This window comes from Bos grunniens, chromosome 6 (genome assembly GCF_055505025.1).
Source record: "Bos grunniens cultivar Pamir isolate PY7600 chromosome 6, Bosgru_T2T1.0, whole genome shotgun sequence".
Classification (NCBI taxonomy): Eukaryota; Metazoa; Chordata; class Mammalia; order Artiodactyla; family Bovidae; genus Bos; species Bos grunniens.
The window spans coordinates 96,180,219-96,199,360 of NC_141170.1; the positions used below are offsets into that span (position 1 = coordinate 96,180,219).

Genomic DNA, 19,142 nt, shown 5'->3' on the forward strand with positions numbered 1-19,142 from the left:
TTTATACTGTCAGAGGTTTTGATTTTCCTTTGAGTTTCTAAACTTAGGTATAGTCAGGCTATCATTAAGCTTCTAGTAATCTTTGTTCTTATTAGTTGGTATACATTCATCTAACTTACTTTCAGAATTTTATAAAACGCTTATTTTGGAACAGAGTTTATATGAAAGTACAATATTCAAAAATTGTACACGGACATCAAAAGCTATGAGTTAATAAGAAGAATCTACCATGTCTGATGGACCAAATTAAATATGGGAGAGAGGAGGAACAAGCTAGCCAGTTAGGGAATGAGGGCAGCACTTGTGGGTTCAGGTATTGACAAGGGAACCCAAAACTTGGTGTAATGAAAAGCAGAGAGCCTGAGATCATTATCTGTGTGTTTCACACATGTAGGTTGCTGGCTCAGTCTCTTGTAATTTCATATTAGGCACATTCTCTTGTGAAGAGTGGAAGTCAGAGTCTGATGATGTGATGGCAAAAGAAAACTTCACAGTGACCAGGAAGTGGTTGCTGCTTTTAATTCGTATTTGTGTCATTATTAAAAATGCTTTGTTAGTAGACATGATTGTGAAGGTTGTTGACGTCTTAATTCTTGCCAGACGTCATGCCTTTTGTTGGGTTGTGCAAGGTGCCATCACCACTGAACAGACATCTAGATGGTATGGTTCTCTCTAATGGTGTAAAACTGTTATTAAATAAGGATAAATTTAATATTCAAAAGAAGAAGATATGCCTTGTGGAATTTTAGCTAAAACATTTATTTGAAGCCTCTGTTTAAAAACATAATTTCAGTTTTTTTACTTGCTTTGTATATATATACATACATATAAATATATTTTTTTTTACCAAATTTGAGAAGCCTCACAGTTTCTTTTGGTTTCTGTTTGTTGTTTTGTTTTTAGCAGATGGCCCATACCTTCAAATATTAGAGCAACCTAAACAGGTAAGAAGATTAAAGGGGTGGGACTTTCTCTTTAATTGCTAGATCCATAAGTCTAATAATACCTCAAGCACTGAATAAAATAGTAAATGAATTTTACAAAGGAAGTAGCTTATCTAGAAGATCGACAACCTGCCAAATTGTGTAACAACTTTATCATCCACTTTCCTTTTCTCTTAGTCATTGTTCAGACAGTCCTGAACCTCAGTACATAGTTCTATAAAACTTAAGTATCAATCCATGGTATCCCATGATCTCCAACACTTTGACTTACCAGCCATTCCTTGAAGAGATGTAGGTTATCTCCACTCATTTTCATGTGTAAGAAAATACACATACACACAGTTCACATACACTGAGTCAGGCGCTTCCACCATGTCCCTGCATATCAGAACTTCTGAGCCTTTCTCCATCCTGAGGAGCTACGCCTTTGCTATTTGGAACATGTAACCTAAGATACTAAAAGGACCAGTGGGCTGTAGATAAAGTTCTAGAATAGACAGTCAAGTTCTCTTGGGTATTAGCTTCAGATCTAGCCTCTTTGGAGTCAGGAGAGGAGCATTTTATTTTACCAGGCTCTTCCCTGGCGGCTCAGACAGTAAAGAATGTGCCTGTAATGTGGGAGACTGGGGTTTGATCCCTGGGTCAGAAAGATCCCCTAGAGGAGGGCATGGCAATCCACTCCAGTATTCTTGCCTGGAGAATTCCATGGACAGAGGAGCCTGGTAGGCTACAGTCTGCGTGGTCGCAGGGATTTCACTTTCCCTTTCCTCTTACTACTATTATTTATAGAGGATACCTGGGAATTGAAATGGCTTCCTTACCATGTCCCTATGGGTAAATAAATATTTATTGGAAATTGGATGGGACCAGTGCTATGAAAGAGGAAGGAAGAGAATCTTTAATATCTTCCCATAGTCATTAAGCGATGAAGTAATGGTATAGTCCTCTGCAGAATGAGGACAAAGTTAGTAGATCTCTGGCTGGATATGCATATTATCACACATGTGTGAGACTGAAGATGCATGTGTCTGCTTTCTTGCAGCTGTATCACCCAGTACTTTTCCTAAATGTTTTTAGTAGCTCAGGCAAGTAACACTTTTGTATTGTGTAACACTTAACAAATACTAACTAGGTCAAAATCTTAAAGTATGCATGTGGTTACTGTAATCATGGTATTACATATGTATTTGGGTTTTGGTCAGAATATAAAGGATATGAGTATCTTTATCTATGACCAAATAGACTACACTTATGAGGTTGAACTTTGATAAAAGTTTTTGGTGTGGGGACTGGAATACCATATGCGATTTCGGGACATTGTTTTCATGGCTCGCAGGTGACACACCCTGATTCCACAGCCTGCCGACATGACTTTGCTTTATCTCCATTCCCAATTCCCTATCAGTGAGTTCTCACAGGAGGCCACCAGTTTTCTCAAACGACCCTCCCAGTGGAAGTTTATCCTCTAACATTCTGTGCAGTGTTACCTGGCCTCCTGGGAAATTTCCGGATAAACCGTGAAACCAAGAAATCAACTAAAATTTATTTGTCTGCATACTAGGCAAAATGTGTTTTTCAAATATTCATTTTCATAAGCATAGCACTACCATAAGGTTTTTAAAATGAAGTTTCTTATTATGGGTCAATAGTCATAAGGAAAAATTGACGTTTATGATTTATCTGAAGGGTGAGTTATGTAGTTTCAAAATTTAATTCACTGTTGGTGGATGTGTTAAAGCTTATCTGAGTAAATCAATGTGCTTGCTTACCAAACTGTAATATTGTGATGTCTGACTCCAGTGAAAGTAAGAAGGTTGTATTGAAGTCAGACTTTCTGACCGGATGGATGGAGCCTTGCCTTGAGGTTGATGACTCATTTTAAGCAAGTGGAGTTACTGAGATGAATGGCTGTGGATTGGTAAACCTTTAATCTCAAAAATTTAGAATCTGAAATGCATCCAGACTATGCATTTGAAGACATCCTAGTTTCCTTTCAAAAAAAAGATATTTTATTTCTATCTTCAGGTTATAAATTCCTTTGTATAGAAGTTTAGATACTTTTATCCAACTATGAATGATATATGTTGTTTTTCAAACGATGAGCAAGGTATTAAGACAGGTCTCTTTACTCATATTTTACTAAACACCACTCCCAATAAGATATAATAGTATAAGTATATATTTCTCCAACTGTCCTAAAGTAACTTTATGATTAAAGATAATGAATTACTTTATTGTTTTAAAAATAAAATCTAGAAAACTTTTCTTTTTTTCTCTGGAGGCTCTGCCACAATTTTCCCCAGCTTTGACAGAGATGAGTCATAGCATAGACCACTACTAATCTTTAGGATAGCTAGTTCTGTTGCATATTATTAAGTGCTAATTATCTAATATTGTTTAAAAGCTGAAGTTGTGTTTAAACCGATTAGCAGTCAAGTAAATCCCTATTTTATGGTTAGCCAGTTCTGGAGGCTGACTGTTGCTTTTTCGTACTTTTAGAAATTTCATTTAATTATTGAAAATACGCTAACAGCCTTTGACTATAAAAGGTATAGGGCTGAATTTGTAACTTATTTTTTAGTTTGAATTTTTGAGAAGCAAAACAGGAAGAATCACCTTCAAATCACTCATCTTACCTCAGAAGGCTTTCCAGGTGTTGATGTTTGGGATCACCTAAGGAGCCCTTTTCAAGAGTTGTTTTAGGTCCCACTTTAATATGTTGATCATATACCCCAGACCCATGTGTGACATAAGGTAGCTTCCTCCCCTAGGGAATTTAGGTCAGGTCTCACTGGTCCTGTAAAGGATGCTTTAGACTGGTCCTCTTTAGAAATTAGAAAAGTCTCACAGAATTTAGAAACAATTCCAGGTGCTCTCCCTGAACCTCTCAGGCTGCTTTTCAAGACCCTATGGGGCATAGTGAAATGAAGTACAGTCTAAGGAGGGCAGAAACTTTACATTGATCCATTAGCTCAAAGCCGTCAAAACCTGTATATTCACTGAGCTCCACTATCCAGCTTGCAAGGTAGAAAGCCCCACTAACAAGTAGTGGTGTGCGGAGCTTCTGAGGCCTAAGGATCTATCACTGTTTATATGAAGTCAGTCCCACGATAAAGTAAGCAGAAGGTGAGAATGTTCCTTAAAGTGTATTAACATATTCTTTTCATTAAAGGGTGTATTTGAAAAACGGAAGACCATTTGGTCAAGAGACTGTATATGTTGAAATCTCCCTTCATATGATGATGAGAGTCATTCTCATAAATGTCCTTGTTTTATTCTTGGTATGCAAATATGCACAATTACAACTGTTAGCTTTTTAAGTCATAAAATGTTAAAACTGGAATAGACCTTGAATATGGTCTGGTCTAATCTTCTTAGTTGTATAAAAAAAAATACATGGAACTCATGTGTTTAATCAGCCTGCATAGTAAAGGCTTCTTGCTAATTCCTAGTTCATATTACTGTGTCTATAAAAATTCTTGAGTTAATATATAAAGGGACTCTCTGGGTTTGGAATCATTCAGGTCAGTTAATATATCCAGCTTGAACTTGATAGTATTAACAATCTTAAATCGAAACTTCTTACCTTCTGAACTGTTGAGAGTTATTGATTGTGCGGACTTGCATAGGCTGTGTTCTGTAACCCTGATGGGGTATATTTAACAAGACATTTCTGTATTCCCTCCTGAACCAACTGTCATCAGAGTAGGTAAAGGAATGCCTTTAAATAAGAATCAGAGAAGCTTAACTTTGAGTCATATGGCCAATTTCAGAGCTTGGCAGAAGCAATGTGAGATGAGGAAACTCTGATACAGGCAAGCTGTAGCATGTCGAGTCCTTAGGCCTAAAATCTGCAGCAGTTTACTCTCCACATAGCACAGGAGGAGAGCTTCTGCAGGGCCAAGGACCTGCCTTTTAAGCCACAGCTCAGGGCCCAAATATCAGTTAACATCAACATTCATGATAAGGTTATGGGGAGAAGTAGTTCTCATATACAGTCCTCTTTCACAGTTTGTGTCTCCTCTAATACACAAGAATATAAAATTTGGGTATAATTTTGTCCCTATAAGTTTTTAGTAAGTATTCCTCAAACTTGTTCACCTTGTGTTCACCTTTGCAGAGAGGATTTCGTTTCCGTTACGTGTGTGAAGGCCCCTCCCATGGAGGGCTCCCCGGTGCGTCTAGTGAAAAGAACAAGAAGTCCTACCCTCAGGTCAAAGTAAGTTTGTGATGTCTTTCCATGTGAATTCTAGAAGATTTGGTGTCCTCGGAGCAAAAGAGAGGAATGCTTTAAATAACTACCATTTGTCTCTGCTTATAAGCTGAAGTGTTCACATGATTATTTATAATATTTATGTAGAAATGTGTCTCGTAGCAATAGAAGTGACAGATTCTAAAACTGTTAATATTTCCATTTAGTACAAATTATCTCAACATTAACAAAACTTTTATTATTTCTTAAAAATTATCTTAAAAATTTGTTTAGTTGTATACTTCCTAAGACTTGAGAGCACTCAATTTCAGCTCTTTCTAGGGATCTAGCAAAAAAACAAGACTCAGATGACTGAGTGTGTGGATTATATAGTAGAATACCTCAGATCATGAATTCTGATCCAGACTCTGCTACCATCTGTGTGCCTTTGACTGAGATCCAACACTTCTAAACCTCAGTCCCTGGATGTGCAAAATGCAGACTTGTTAAGGGTCTGTGCTTTGTAGCTGTCTAAAGATTGAATGAGAAAATGTATCTCAGTGATCCAAAAGGGCCTCTGCTTGAGCAACTATTTGTCTGCACGTGATGGTCCTTGGAACATACTGCTTCATGACATGCTGTGGTGGGCTTAGCTGAGCTTTTTCTACTTCTTCAGGTTCTTTTTCTTTCTTTGTATTTAATTGAGAATATCTTCCATTGAGGTAGCTTGAATTTTTTATTTTTGTAATGGGATGTCATGTTTCATAGACTGACTGCTAACAGTTTTGTAGGTAAACCAGTCAAATATTGCAGTTTCATCTTTTATAAACATTTTCATTTGTACAAGACAGACCCTTAGTAAAATTGTGATATCAAAGAAATGGGTCTTTGGTTTTGCCAGCCTTACATTTTGTTTCCTCTGTCTCCTCATAGCCCGCTTTTAGGCCCAGGCCTGTCTAATTTCTTACCTCTGGTCCAAAACAAAACCCTTGATTCTTTACCTCTTGAGTAATATTGTAGTATTAGTCCTATCCATTGTGTTTGCATTTTAAGTCTCCTATCTGAGCTCTTGTGTGGAATGAAAGATGTGTTTCCTGTTCAGGATTATTAGTCAGGATAAATATGGGTTTAGCCACAAATTTATGGTCTCTGGTCCTTTAGAATCTGAATGAGGAAATAACAACAGCAATAAAACAAAGGGATTACCATTTATTAAGCACCAAAGATTTGCCAAGTGCTGTACATACATTTCCTCCTTGGAAGGAAAGTTATGACCAAACTAGACAGCATATTAAAAAGTAGACATTACTTTGTCAACAAAGGTCTGTCTAGTCAAGGCTATAGTTTTTCCAGTGGTCATGTATGGATGTGAGAGTTGGACTATAAAGAAAGCTGAGCGCAGAAGAATTGATGCTTTTGAACTGTGGTGTTGGAGAAGACTCTTGAGAGTTCCTTGGACTGCAAGGAGATCCGACCAGTCCATCCTAAAGGAGATCAGTCCTGGGTGTTCTTTGGAAGGACTGATGCTGAGGCTGAAACTCCAGTACTTTGGCCACCTGATGCGAAGAGCTGACTCATTTGAAAAGACCCTGATGCTGGGAAAGATTGAGGGCAGGAGGAGAAGGGGACGACAGAGGGTGAGATGGTTGGATGACATCACCGACTCAATGGACATGAGTTTGGGTGAACTCCGGGAGTTGGTGATGGACAGGGAGGCCTAGAGTGCTGCAGTTCATGGGGTCACAAAGAACCGGACACGACTGAGCAACTGAACTGAACTGAAACTTACATACATTATCTTTTCTATCCTCATAACAGCCCTCGTAGGTAAAAAGTCTTAATACCTGTGAGGAATCCGAGGCTCTTAAAAGGGAGCCTTGCGGTCCTCACAGGACTGGTGGCTTGTCATCCTACAGCAGACTCTTGCTCGTTGAACTGTCATGTGGAACATGTGCATTTGGGAGACTGGGGGCAGGGACCTAGGGGACAGGGCATGGGAGGATGGTAGTAAGACTCAGAATTATAACTCTGGGCAACAAGAGAGAGGAGCTCAGGAATAATGGGTGCTCAGACATCAGGGAGTCAAATCCAGTACATGTTTTTAACACGTGTCTGTGTGTCCTGTATATAAATACCGTATGTGTTCATATGTGTGGTACATATTATGGGCATTGACACTGATTATGATTGTAATTACTGAAGAATTAGCATTAAGAGTAAAACTGGGAGTTTTTTTCTGGACTGTCTCTGTACAAACAAATATAAATTATAATATTGTCAAGTGTTGACTTGTATTGCTCTAGTCTTTTGTAACTAAGTAACAGTTCTTGATACTAAAAGATACATAGTAGTAACCTTGTTATAGATTTGTTACCCAATGGAAAAACTTTATATATACTATTATGCTCAGTCTTCATACATCCCTTTCATGTAGTGGTTGATGCCTCACATTTACAAAATAGTCTAGAAATAAAACAACCTGGTGGATATTCGATGTTCTTCTCAAATCATAGTTTATGTATCAAGGAGTTTAATACTTACTGAGAAATCTAGATATGTAAACAGCTAATACTAAGGAAGTCAAAATATAAATGTGTATGATTAGTCATTATTGACCTTCAGCTGCAGCTTCACTATTTCACCCAATTGTTTTTTATTCACTAATTCAACATATATTTATTAAGCATTTAATCCAATTGTAAGAAAATATAGAGCAGTTCAGAGAGTCTGTTACAAACTATCATTGTTCTCTTAGCCTGTCATCATTCACTGAAAGTTTGTAATAGTTAAAGGAAGTAATTTTATTTATCATAAAAGCTCTTAATCAGAAGAGCTGATATGGGGAGAAGAGAGAGTCAATCACGAGGTAGTTTTTCCAGAGCTCTTCTTCCAATATCACTTTTAATAATCTTTTTTACTAAAGGATAGTTAAGGGTGAACTTTTGGTTTACAAAGGGATATAAATCCCTCTTACATGCAAAATGTAGGCAAAGGAAGGAATTGCTCTCCGTGTGTGTCTTTATCAGGAAGATCGTCACAATCATCCATGTCTGCAGCAGTTCACTAAGCACCCGCTCCATGTGAGGCTGCAAGAGTTGTGTGACAGATAGAGCTCGATCAGGGTTTCTCACACTCATCACTACTAATGTTTTGGGTGAGAAGACTTCATGCTTTGGAAGATTTTCCAGTTCATTGGAGGGTATTCAGCAGCATCCCTGACTTATACCCACTAGATGCCAATAGCAGCGCTATGGTTGTGACAACCAAACAATGTCTCCAGACGTTGCCATATGTCCTGGGGGGGCAGAATCACCCTGCTTGAGCATCACTGATCTAGATGCAAAGTCTAATCAACCTTAACCCTTCTTCTTTGCATACTTTTCTGCTATATAAGACAGTAACTCATAGGTTATATAGAATTGCTTAAGTCTATTATTCTGCAAATATATATACTTTTCCTGATTATTAGATGTTTATTTTCAAGATGATGATCATGGTGACTCTATAATTTCTTCTAGAATGTCTGAGTTAGTGTGCCTGGATATTAAGGAGAAAGATAGAAAAGAGAAGAAAAAACATATCCTAAACATTCTGTATCCTGTGATAACTGCATACCCAACAGTTAACATAGGAGTTCTGTTGGTCTCCGTTATAAACTGTTACAGAAGAGAAAGTGAAAGTGGAGATGGTTTCAGTCAAGGTTGTAAACCTGTGCAGCCGCTGTGCGAGAGCAATGAGAACATCTGTGCAGTGTCCACAGCCTCCCTTCCCATAGAGGGAGGTGTAATGAACAGTGTCCCCACACTCTTCCCCCAATCCCATTTCTGCAGAAACTTCAGAGGGAGAGCATTTACATTTGCAGGAAGGAAATGATATTTCTGAAATTTACATATGATACATGTTTATTAAAGTATATTTGTTCAGGCTTAAGAGTGGAATGTTCTAGGCTCTGCCTTTTCCTCCTCTACAGCTTCTTACCTTCCTCTCTCTCCTCCAGCCTCATTCTTTTTCTTCTCATCATGCCTCTGGGAGAGCATACCACATCCTGGAGAGGCCCCTGGAACACAAGCATCCTGGTTCAGCATGCACTCAGTCTCACACAGGAGCAGTGAAGTGCTGACGGCCAGCCCGAAAGCTGTGGGGACTGGCTGTGGTTTGGGGGCTGCAGACCCCTAGCTGTGGTTTATAGAACTTGTAAACATATAACCTGCTTGGGTTTGTCTCTTGCTGATTGTCCAAACATGATACCTAAAGTTAAACCATTTTAAAACCAACTCTAAGAGTCTACTCCAGTTCTCTGTTTGCTACTGGAATTTTGTCCCATGCTTAAAACCCCAATTCCAATAAGCTGGGTGTAGGCTAGGCTTAGACACACTCTTACTATGTTGAGATTATTTCTAGGATTAGGGCTATTGAGCCATCTGGTGTTCTACATGTTTCTTTCATGTCAGAGGATGCCATTTAACTTTCAAGAGTTTTGCTATATAACCCTTCACATTCTTTTTAAAACATTGTTTTAATTATAAAAAATTCCATGTGTATAGAACATTAAAAAATCGATGTAAAGGACACCATATACCACTACCTGATTTAATAGCAACAGTCATCCCTCAGTATCCCGGAGGATTGTTTCTAGGATCCCCACAGATGCCATAATTCGTGGATGCTCAAGTCCCTTTTATAAAATGCAGCAGTATTTGCATATAATCTATGCACATCCTTCTGTATGCTCTAAACCATCTCCAGATTATTTTAATGCCTCATACAATGTAAATACTATATAAATAGTTAGCAGTGTGCAACAAATTTATTTTACTTTTTGGAACTTTCTGGAATTTAAAACATATTTTTTCCATCTGCAGTTGGTTGAATAACGAATGTGGAACCTGAGGATACTGAGGGCCAACTATATTAATGTTTTACCATATTTGCTTCTGATCTCTTTCTAAAATAAAACATAGTTATTGCTGAAGCCCCACCCATTGATCATTTTTCCCTATTCTTCGTAGGTAAATCACTGCTCTGAACTTTCCATCTCTGATAGAATTTTTTTTCTGGTTTTAACTCAAATTTTCTATTATACCTGGTGGCTTTTTTTTTTTTTTTTTTTCAGGACAAATAAGTGTTAAGACTGGGATCCATTGAAGATTAATGTTCACTTTAATTCTATTAGAGGCTTCGCTGGTGGTTTAGATGGTTAAGAATCTGCCTGCAATTTGGTAGACTCGGGTTCCATCCCTGGGGGGGAAGATCCGCTAGAGAAGGTAACGGCAACCTACTCCAGTATTCTTGCCTGAAGAATTCCATGGACAGAGGAGCCTGGTGGGCTACAGTTCTTGGGGTTGCAAAGGGTTGGACACGACTGAGTGACTAACACTTTCACTTTGATTCTATTGATTTCTTCTTTATTATTCAGATAAAATTTATCCATTGACAATGTGGAATTTATTCTGACTCCTACAGGAAGAAAATAATAATAATATTCAGAGAAAATCTAGGGAAAATATGCAGACTAACTTGCATAAATATGCAAAAATAAAGATACAGAAATATGTATCTTGCCCCCTTTAAAGGAAAGCTTTCCTGTTGTTAAACATTTAATCATCTATTTTACAGTCCTACCAAGTTCTCCTCTAAAGTTTCCTCAGTTCTGATTTCATCATGGAGCTCCAAATGGGAGAGGTTGGCAGAAAAGCACAAGTGCCTTCCTTGAGGCCGAGCCTGTCACTGCCTGTTTTTGACTCAGCAAGGAGTGCCAGAGAAGGCTCATTTCCCTCTTTCCCGAAAGTTATTCATGAGATTTTTTTTTTATTAACCAAACTACCTTCCTCTTCACAGAGGTGGAAAGTTGCCAAGAGGAACAGCCCCACGGGGCTTCAGAAACCCTCACTGATTCTCTTCCAGAGTGGCCAGAAAGCCCCCATCCTCAGCCGATGTGACATCCTCCAGCTTGGCCCACTCCAACCAGAAAGCTGTCAGCGACCTTGGTTCTAAAATACGAGTAGCTGACCAGTCGGTATTCTTATTTTCTCTTTAGTTATAAATATCAAATGCAGTGGACTACAACTTGAAACGCAGCTGATGTAAGTGTAACTATTTTTAATCAAATGTTTTCTGAAAGCTGGTTCTCACATATGTTTTCTTTCCGGAGTGTTTCAGATTAAACAGAAGGCAAGTAATGAAATGTTTAGATCAACAACAGACAATGTTTATTGTCTCCCTGACCCCACGATTTTTTTTTTTTTCTTCTTAAGTCTCCACTCTTGGTGCCTCTCATTTTAAAATCCTAAATGTTAAGTTTCTGTCAAGGTCAGATGAAGACTGGCTGATCTCTTGTGGCATTTAGGGATATCACATATCCTTGTGTAATCTCCCTTGCCTTTGTATGGACTTGTCTGGTTTAGGAGGTTTGCCATTGTAAGTATCTCTTTATAGTGCTGGTTTTGAATAATTTAATCTGACTCAGTCACTAAAAACAACAGGGACGAGGATCACCAATAGTCAATTAGGTTTGCACATAAAACCTCCTTCATAGCATTTATTAAAATTTCCATCAGTATCCCTAAGCTGTTCACTACTTGCAGAAAAATAACCGCATCCCCTAGACCAAGAGCCTGTGCTCTGTATATTGAAGAAAAGCACTTTGTAACCTGGATCCCTTTTACTGGTTTCAGAGGGATTTGGAACTTCTTAATTTATATGCAGAAATTTATTGGGTTGGCCAAAAAGGTTCACTTGGGTTTTTAAACCCCAAGTGAACCTTTTTGGCCAACCCAATATGTGTGTGTGTATATATATTATATATATATATATATATGTGTGTGTATATATATTATATATATATATATATAATATATATACACACACATATTTCTGGGGAGATAAATATAACTTTCCGTCAGATTTTCAAATGGAAGGATTCAAACACAGTTAAGAACCAGTGCTGCAGAGTATGTATCACTTTAGCTTTCTGACAGCAGCTGATTTTAAAAATTGCTAACAAAAAAGATATATAGACTGCCTTTTTAAATTTTTTTTTTTTTTGTACTTTTTAAAAAGTACATTTTTGTATTTTTACCTGTTCTTAGTGAGTGGAAACAATTAAGGCTGCTCAACACAAGGCCCAGGAAAGCCTTCCTTCTCTTTGGGTATTAGGTGGAGAAGTGAGGAAACATAGCAGCAATAGCCCTAAAAGGGAGTAGGCTTCACTGCTTTTCCTTTCTTGCTCTTCCACAGGGATGCTGATTAAGCATGAAGTTAACCATTAGTGACTGAAGCCAAAAGAGAGAAAACAGTTCATTTAACAAATATTTATTGAGCACTCTGTGTCAGGTCCTGTCTTGGCAAGCAGACAAAACTCCTTCCATGTGTAACCATAACCTAGACTTCTAGATATTTTTCTTTCAAAAGTTTTTCATTGGGCCTCCAGAACAAAATATTACCTTGTAGAATGTTTTTAAAAACAGCCCTCTAAACTTATGGTATGTAGTCACAGTATACATTATGAACTAGAGAAAGCTACTCATGAGAAGAAACTTCTAGAACAAATGATAGCTGTGAAATGTAACTATTAGGAGTACAGTAAAAATGTAACTATTAACCTAATAGGCTTATTGAATTTACAGACAGTGTGAACCTTAAGCTTTGTGTTGGTCCATCACCCCTTGGTTACCTTCCTTAGTTGACTATTCCTATTTTTCTCTCATCCACTTTTCCTTAAATACATTATTGTTCCTGGGACCATTATTTAATCAGAAGCAAATCTCGGATGGCTTCTTCCAACACCAGGGGTTGAAGATTAGATAGCCTTTTCTCGTTACATTTAAGAATTCAGGTCTCACCAGGTCACGTACTGGTAATTCTTCCTGATAAGGTAAGAACATACAGTACTATAGCCCCCAGAGGTGTAACACCTCCTCCTCACAGACAAGCCGATTTTCAACTTGTCAGCAGATCTGGAGCTGAGGCTGCGAACTACCCTGCAGTCACAACCTTCTCTCCCCACCCGCCAGGTGGATTTCAGACCAGAGTCCTCTAGTCTCCATCTCTCGCTGAGCTCTCATGAGGGTGGACTGCAGACTTTCACAGATAATGCCTCTCACCCTTAGGTCCCCATCCACCCAGAAGAACAATTGTAAGGATGGCTTGCTGTGCTTATTTACATGATCTCATTTAGTCATCACAGCCCACTGCAGTAGGTTCTGTGATCCTTATTTGATAAATGAGGAAACCAAAGTCCACAGAAGTTAAAAAGCTTACCCTGGTCTGAGGCATGGAGCCCAAGATTTCCGTTCAGGTAGTGTGATTTAATAGTCCAGACTCTTCACCATCATGGGAATACTATTAATTATAGGGGTTCTTTAAATCTATGGTTCTCGACCATGGATGTGCATCAGAATCACCCAAGAATATTTTAACTGCAGAGATGTCAGGGGCCCACTCCACTCATGCTAAATCACTGTGGGTCCATTAGTATGGTAATTCTGTGATAATTTCTAAGGACTCATGTCATATAATGACAAGGTATAACAACAGGTAGATGAATAGATAAGCATGGTGTAACCATGGAATAGAATACTGTTTAAAAAATTATGAGGATTACACAACATGGGAAATACTTGAGACCTACTGTTAAGGAAAAAAATCAGAATTCTAAATTAAAAATATCACTGAAGTGATTTAACTCAGTGAATGAGTTAAGATTAGAGATGGGAGAAAGAATTACCAAATTTAAAAATAGAACTGAAGTAATTTCCTGAACTGTAGCACAGAGAGAAGGAAAACTTGAAAGAAAGAGTGAGATACAGATTACAAAAGAAAGATTAAAGCTGTCTAATTGAAGTCCTGAAAGGAGATAATAAAGTTGCACGTTTCTGGTTCTATACCTAGAGGTTCTCGTCTAGGGTAAAGTTCAGGTGGCCTATGGACCATAATTTTAGGTGTTTTTCAAGTATTGGCCCTGAAGTCAGTCTGTTCATAGCTGAAAAGATGTTGATTCCTAGTTTTGCCATCTACTGACAATGTTATTGGTATTTAATTTGGCCAAGCCTCAGTTTCTTCCTTTGTAAAGTTGAGATAAGTAATACCTGCTTCATAGGATATATGTATAAATTGAGTTGTTCAGTGTATGGCCCAGAGTAAACACTTAAAAGTGATCATTTGCATCTATTTTTTGTATTCTAAAATACATTAATTTGAGTATTGAACGACAGTTTTGTTGACTGGTTTATGGAACCATGGAGCTACACAAAAGCTTCACCAGTCACTAATTTATTTTCAGCACAACTTCACTAATTAATGTTGCTTCCACTCTATTTATGCCATGTCCTTCTTTCTAAAGTTACGAAGGTGGGAGATTGAAAACAGATGCTATGTCAAAAGCTTACTTTTAGATGTTACACATGATTTCTTATGAAAATATTGATCGGTAGCAAGAGGCCGGAAAGGAATTTATCAAATTCTTTTTAGGTTCTTTAACTGTGTCCTCTTAGGCATTATGCATCTGATAATTTGCACAAGTATTGTTTTAGCTTCCTAGAGCTGCCATAACAAATTACAACAAATTAGGTGGTTTAAAGCAATAGACATTTACTCTCTCACAGTTTTGGAAGCTACAAGTTGAAAATCAAGTTGTCAGCAAGGCCATGCTCCCTCTGAAGGCTCTATGGAAGAAGCCTTCCTTGCCTCTTTGTAGCTTCTGGTGGTTGCTGGCAATCCTTGACATTCTTTGGCTTGTGGCTGTATCACTCCAGTTTCTGCCTCTGTCTTCCCCAGACTTCCCCTTTGTCTTTCTGTGTCTGAATCTCCTTTTCTCCCATAAAGACAATAGTCATTGTGTTTAGGGCCCACCGTAATCCAGTCTGATCTCATCTTAATTATGTCTGCGAAGACCCCATTTCCAAATAAGACCACATTCTGAGGTTCTGGGTAGACTTGAATTTAGGGAGGATAATATTCAACCCATTACAAGTATCTTATGGCATTAAGCTTATAAAGCAATGGTTCTGAAAGTCTGGGATAATGACCATTTTAGGCCCAATATGCACTGGGAAAGATACTTACATGTATCCATGGTATCTCTTACGTGCATGGCTTCAGTTGTGTCTGCCTCTTTGCAACCCTATGGACTATGTAGCATATCAGGTTCCTCTGTCCATGGGATTCTCCAGGCAAGAAGGCTGGAGTGGGTTGCCATCCCCTTCTCCAGGGGATCTTCCCAACCCGGGGATCAAACCTACATCTCTTACATCTCCCACATTTACAACTAGTACCACCTGGGATCATTATTATTAAAAATCTTTCAAGTTGGAAAGTTTTCCAGTATTTTGAATATTTTCTAACAGAATAATTCCTGTGATCTCTCTCCATTGAGTAAATGGTGGACCTTAAATACAGTTGTGCCCTAGTAAATGCTTAACAATTGACTGTCCAGGGAAAAAAAAGGAAATTGAAACAAAACCCTGATTTGTAGTATTTGTTAATTTTCTTGATGTAAATACTTACACTACGATCACTTTCAAGCTATCAACATAAAGTCAACTGGTTTGCAAATTTTCTGAAAATTTAACAGTTCCTGTGAGTTGGTCAAGCCAATTCTAGCATACCACTGCAAGATTTCATAAGCAAAGCAGATATGAGATCACATCCTGGATATTAACCTAATGAGCAGTAGTCATATCGAGAGAAGATAATAAATCGCTTCATGTAAAGTTCTTTATTCATGTGTTAGTTACATAATACCTAGGGACTTTGCAGAATCTGAGTAAACCCATTGAGTTGCTATATGACATCTGTCATATGGTAGTTAAATACAGCTGTGGTTTAGTGAGCAAAATAACATACTTGAAAGCAAAAGCTAGATTTTACTTGAGATTATATGATTTACAGATAGCGTGACCTCCAACAAGTCACATAATCTCGTCAGACTTTATTTTCCTCATTTATAAAATGAAAATAAAAAATACCTACTTTGCAGAAATATGAATTGTATTAGGGTTAAGTAATTGTCATAATAGCATCTAGCACAGTCATGGCACATCTATAGCATTAAATGTTCATTTGGGACATTTTATGTTTTTAAGACTAAATATGATCGTTAGCACCATGAAGGGAGGAGATTTTTTTTTTCCTGTTGTGTTTACTGCTGTATGTTCAGCACCTGGAATAATATGTAGTATATAGTAGGTAGCCAGTAATTATCTGTATAGGACATGAATCGTCAATGTGCAGGAGATGCTAGAATTCTCTTTCCCAGACTATCACTATTACTATCATAATTTCGCTAAAGAAGAGACAAATAGTCTATATAACTATTATATAGACATAATAGTCATAGGTTGTTATTGGAAATACAGTCTTCAACCAGCCTTCACAGCTCACCTCCACCTGCTGTTCCATCTTGTTCTTCCTGTCTCACCAGCCTCCTTTTCCTTTTCCTCCCCCATTCACCTGACTTTGGAATCCCGTGTCCCGTGTCCCAGTCAGTGAGTTGGAACACTATAACTTAGACCCTGGGCATGACACCAGACTTCGAGGTTGAAATGGGGCTTTGTCTGCCTCAGTTTCTCTATTGGAATATTTCTATGGCCGTGAGAGAAAAATCAACTAAACTAAGCAGCAAATGGTAACTTATTTGTTTAAAAAGTTGGAAAGTCCAAAGGAAAAGCTAGCTAGCTTCAAAGCCCACTGGATTCAGAGCTGACACTGTCAATTAGCTTCTCTTTGCTGCTCAGCTCTGACTTCTGTTTTTCAGATTTCCGTCTTCAGCTCTGCAAGGTGGCCACAGCAGCAGTCTCAGGCTCACCTTATTAGGGCACTGGGTCCTGCAGCAGAGTCTGCTTTCCTGGAAGCTGAAACAGGTTTAAGGGTTCCCAGATCAAAGGTTTCTAGGCCCTCATGGTCTGCCTTGTTTCATAGCCCATCCCTGGAGGTCACACCTGGGACAGAGTGTGTGAGGCAAGGTGATTGTGTTAATAACCATTCGCAGCCTCCACACTCTGGATCTGGCAGCGGGGTTAGCTGCACCTCGGACATGTAGACGAAGGTGGGAGGTGGATCCCCAAGCACAACGTATGAGGACTGGTAAACGCCAAAGGGGGAACCAAAATAACAAATAGCAATCATTTCTCCCCGCCGTGAGCAAACTAAGACATCTAAACCCCCTTTATTCCAGAAATTGTGTGATCGAGTGTACTCCCTCACTAGACAATGTCTAGTCTGTGTGCCATTCCTGTTTTATTTTTTAAGTAAGAAGTTTATTTATTTATTTAAAAGTGTCACATAGAAATTAATAGAAAATCAAATAATACAAAGATACATACAGTGAAATGTAAGCTTCCCTTCTTTCTATGATCCCTCTCCCCCCCAGAGAGAAGCACTGCTTTGAATTGCTTTGGGTAAGCTTCCAAAAATATTCCATGCATACACAAGTCTATGTGTACATATGTTTATGTGCGTAAGCACCATGTGTATCCAAGTACATGTAAACTATACAGCATATTCATCTATACACACGCTTATCTTCTGTTAATCTATAAAATACTCTGCCTCTTGCTTTTCTCACTTAATGAGCTTGGTAGGATATTCCTCAGCAGCTTATAGATATCTAGGGAAGTGATATAGTAAAATGATTAGTAGCAGACTCTAGAGCATGATACCTTGGGTTCAAATCCAACTCTGCCCCTTATTAGTTGTTTAATCTTGGACAACTTGGTTAACCTCTCTACATCTGTAAAAAGGGAAGGTTAAGAGTCCTGACCTCCCAGGGTTGTTGGAAAGATTAAAATGAGTTAGTACATGTAAAGAGCAGTGCCCAATGCGTGGTAAGTGCTCTGGGAATGTCAGCTTTGGGAACCTACCTTATTCTTGGTAAGGCATTTCATTCATCATACACTGCTTCTCACGCTGCTTTTGTACATGTACCGTCTTTTGTAGTCTCTGAATCTGTCTGCTTTCCTTTCTCCTGGTAAAGACAAGCTCAAAAAGCCTACCTGCCCTGATAATCCTACTTGATCCTGATTTTTCCCTGACTCCAGGGTCTTTATATTTTTTAAATGTATTTTGTTATTAACTTGACTTTTAATAGCCATGAAGTTTTTTCTATGAATGTTCTTTATGAATTGTGGGATCTTTTGTCCTGAATTTAATTTTATCTCTTTGGAATATCATTTCAGTTCCTTGTCATGTAATTTATTTCTTATGTAGTTTTCTGACACATTTATCAGCAATCACTCTTTCAGAAATCTGCCTGAGTTGACCTCTGAGTGTTCCTCCTTAATCAGCCCGTGAAATCTTTGAATGCATCCACCACTGTTCATCATATTCATTTAGTTACTTGCTTACATGCCTGTCTCCCCACCTCTAGACCTTATTTCTTTTCTTTTTTTTTTTCTCTTTTTATTAGACCTTATTTCTTGAGGACAGGCACCACGTCTTATTTCTTCATGATATTCTTCTATTGGGAGATGTACAACAAATATTTACTGAACTAAACTGAGTTCTCTTTCATTCTTTGGGTAGTCAATTGTTGCTCACTAATTAGAAACTTAACTAGAAATAGAAACTTAAATAGAAAGTAAGCTTGTTTAGTTAAAACTTGACCAAGAAGGGTTTCTTTCTCCATTTCCTCCATCTTATCGCTTTATGTAGTGTAGATATGCTGATGACTCCAAATTCTTTTATCTAGCCTAGACTTCTACTCTGAAATCTAGGCTCCAGGCTTAGGTGCTTGATTGACATCATTTGGATATCTGGTAGTTAACTGAATTCTGAATCTTCCCTACCAATCTAGTCCTCCTAATCTCTCTCCTTTCTCAGGAAATGGCAGCTCTATCCTTCCAGTTGCTCAGGTCAGAAACCTTGGAGTTATCCTGAACTACTCTAACCCATCAGTTCATCCTATTGGCTGTGCCTTCAAAACTTATCTAGAATCTAATCACTTGTCACCACTGTAGCCAACCTGTACGAGCTACCATCCTTAACGTCTTTTTCCAGTGGTTTTGGCTTCC

General features: G+C 38.2%; 1 protein-coding gene across 4 annotated transcripts in view; it reads left to right on the plus strand.

Moving 5' to 3' along the window:
* Positions 1-19,142, plus strand: part of NFKB1 (nuclear factor kappa B subunit 1) — a 122,785-nt gene that overhangs the window by 33,726 nt on the left and 69,917 nt on the right. The window contains exons 4-6 of one of the 4 annotated variants that reach the window (XM_086406769.1): positions 904-944; positions 5,065-5,163; positions 11,041-11,219. Coding sequence is in view for 2 of the 4 variants with exons in the window: in XM_086406767.1 (XP_086262893.1) it covers positions 904-944; positions 5,065-5,163 (140 nt within the window). In the remaining 2 variants the exon portion in view is untranslated. The remainder of the gene's footprint in view (positions 1-903; positions 945-5,064; positions 5,164-11,040; positions 11,220-19,142) is intronic. The other 3 variants (XM_086406767.1, XM_086406768.1, XM_086406770.1) reach the window with 3 other exon arrangements.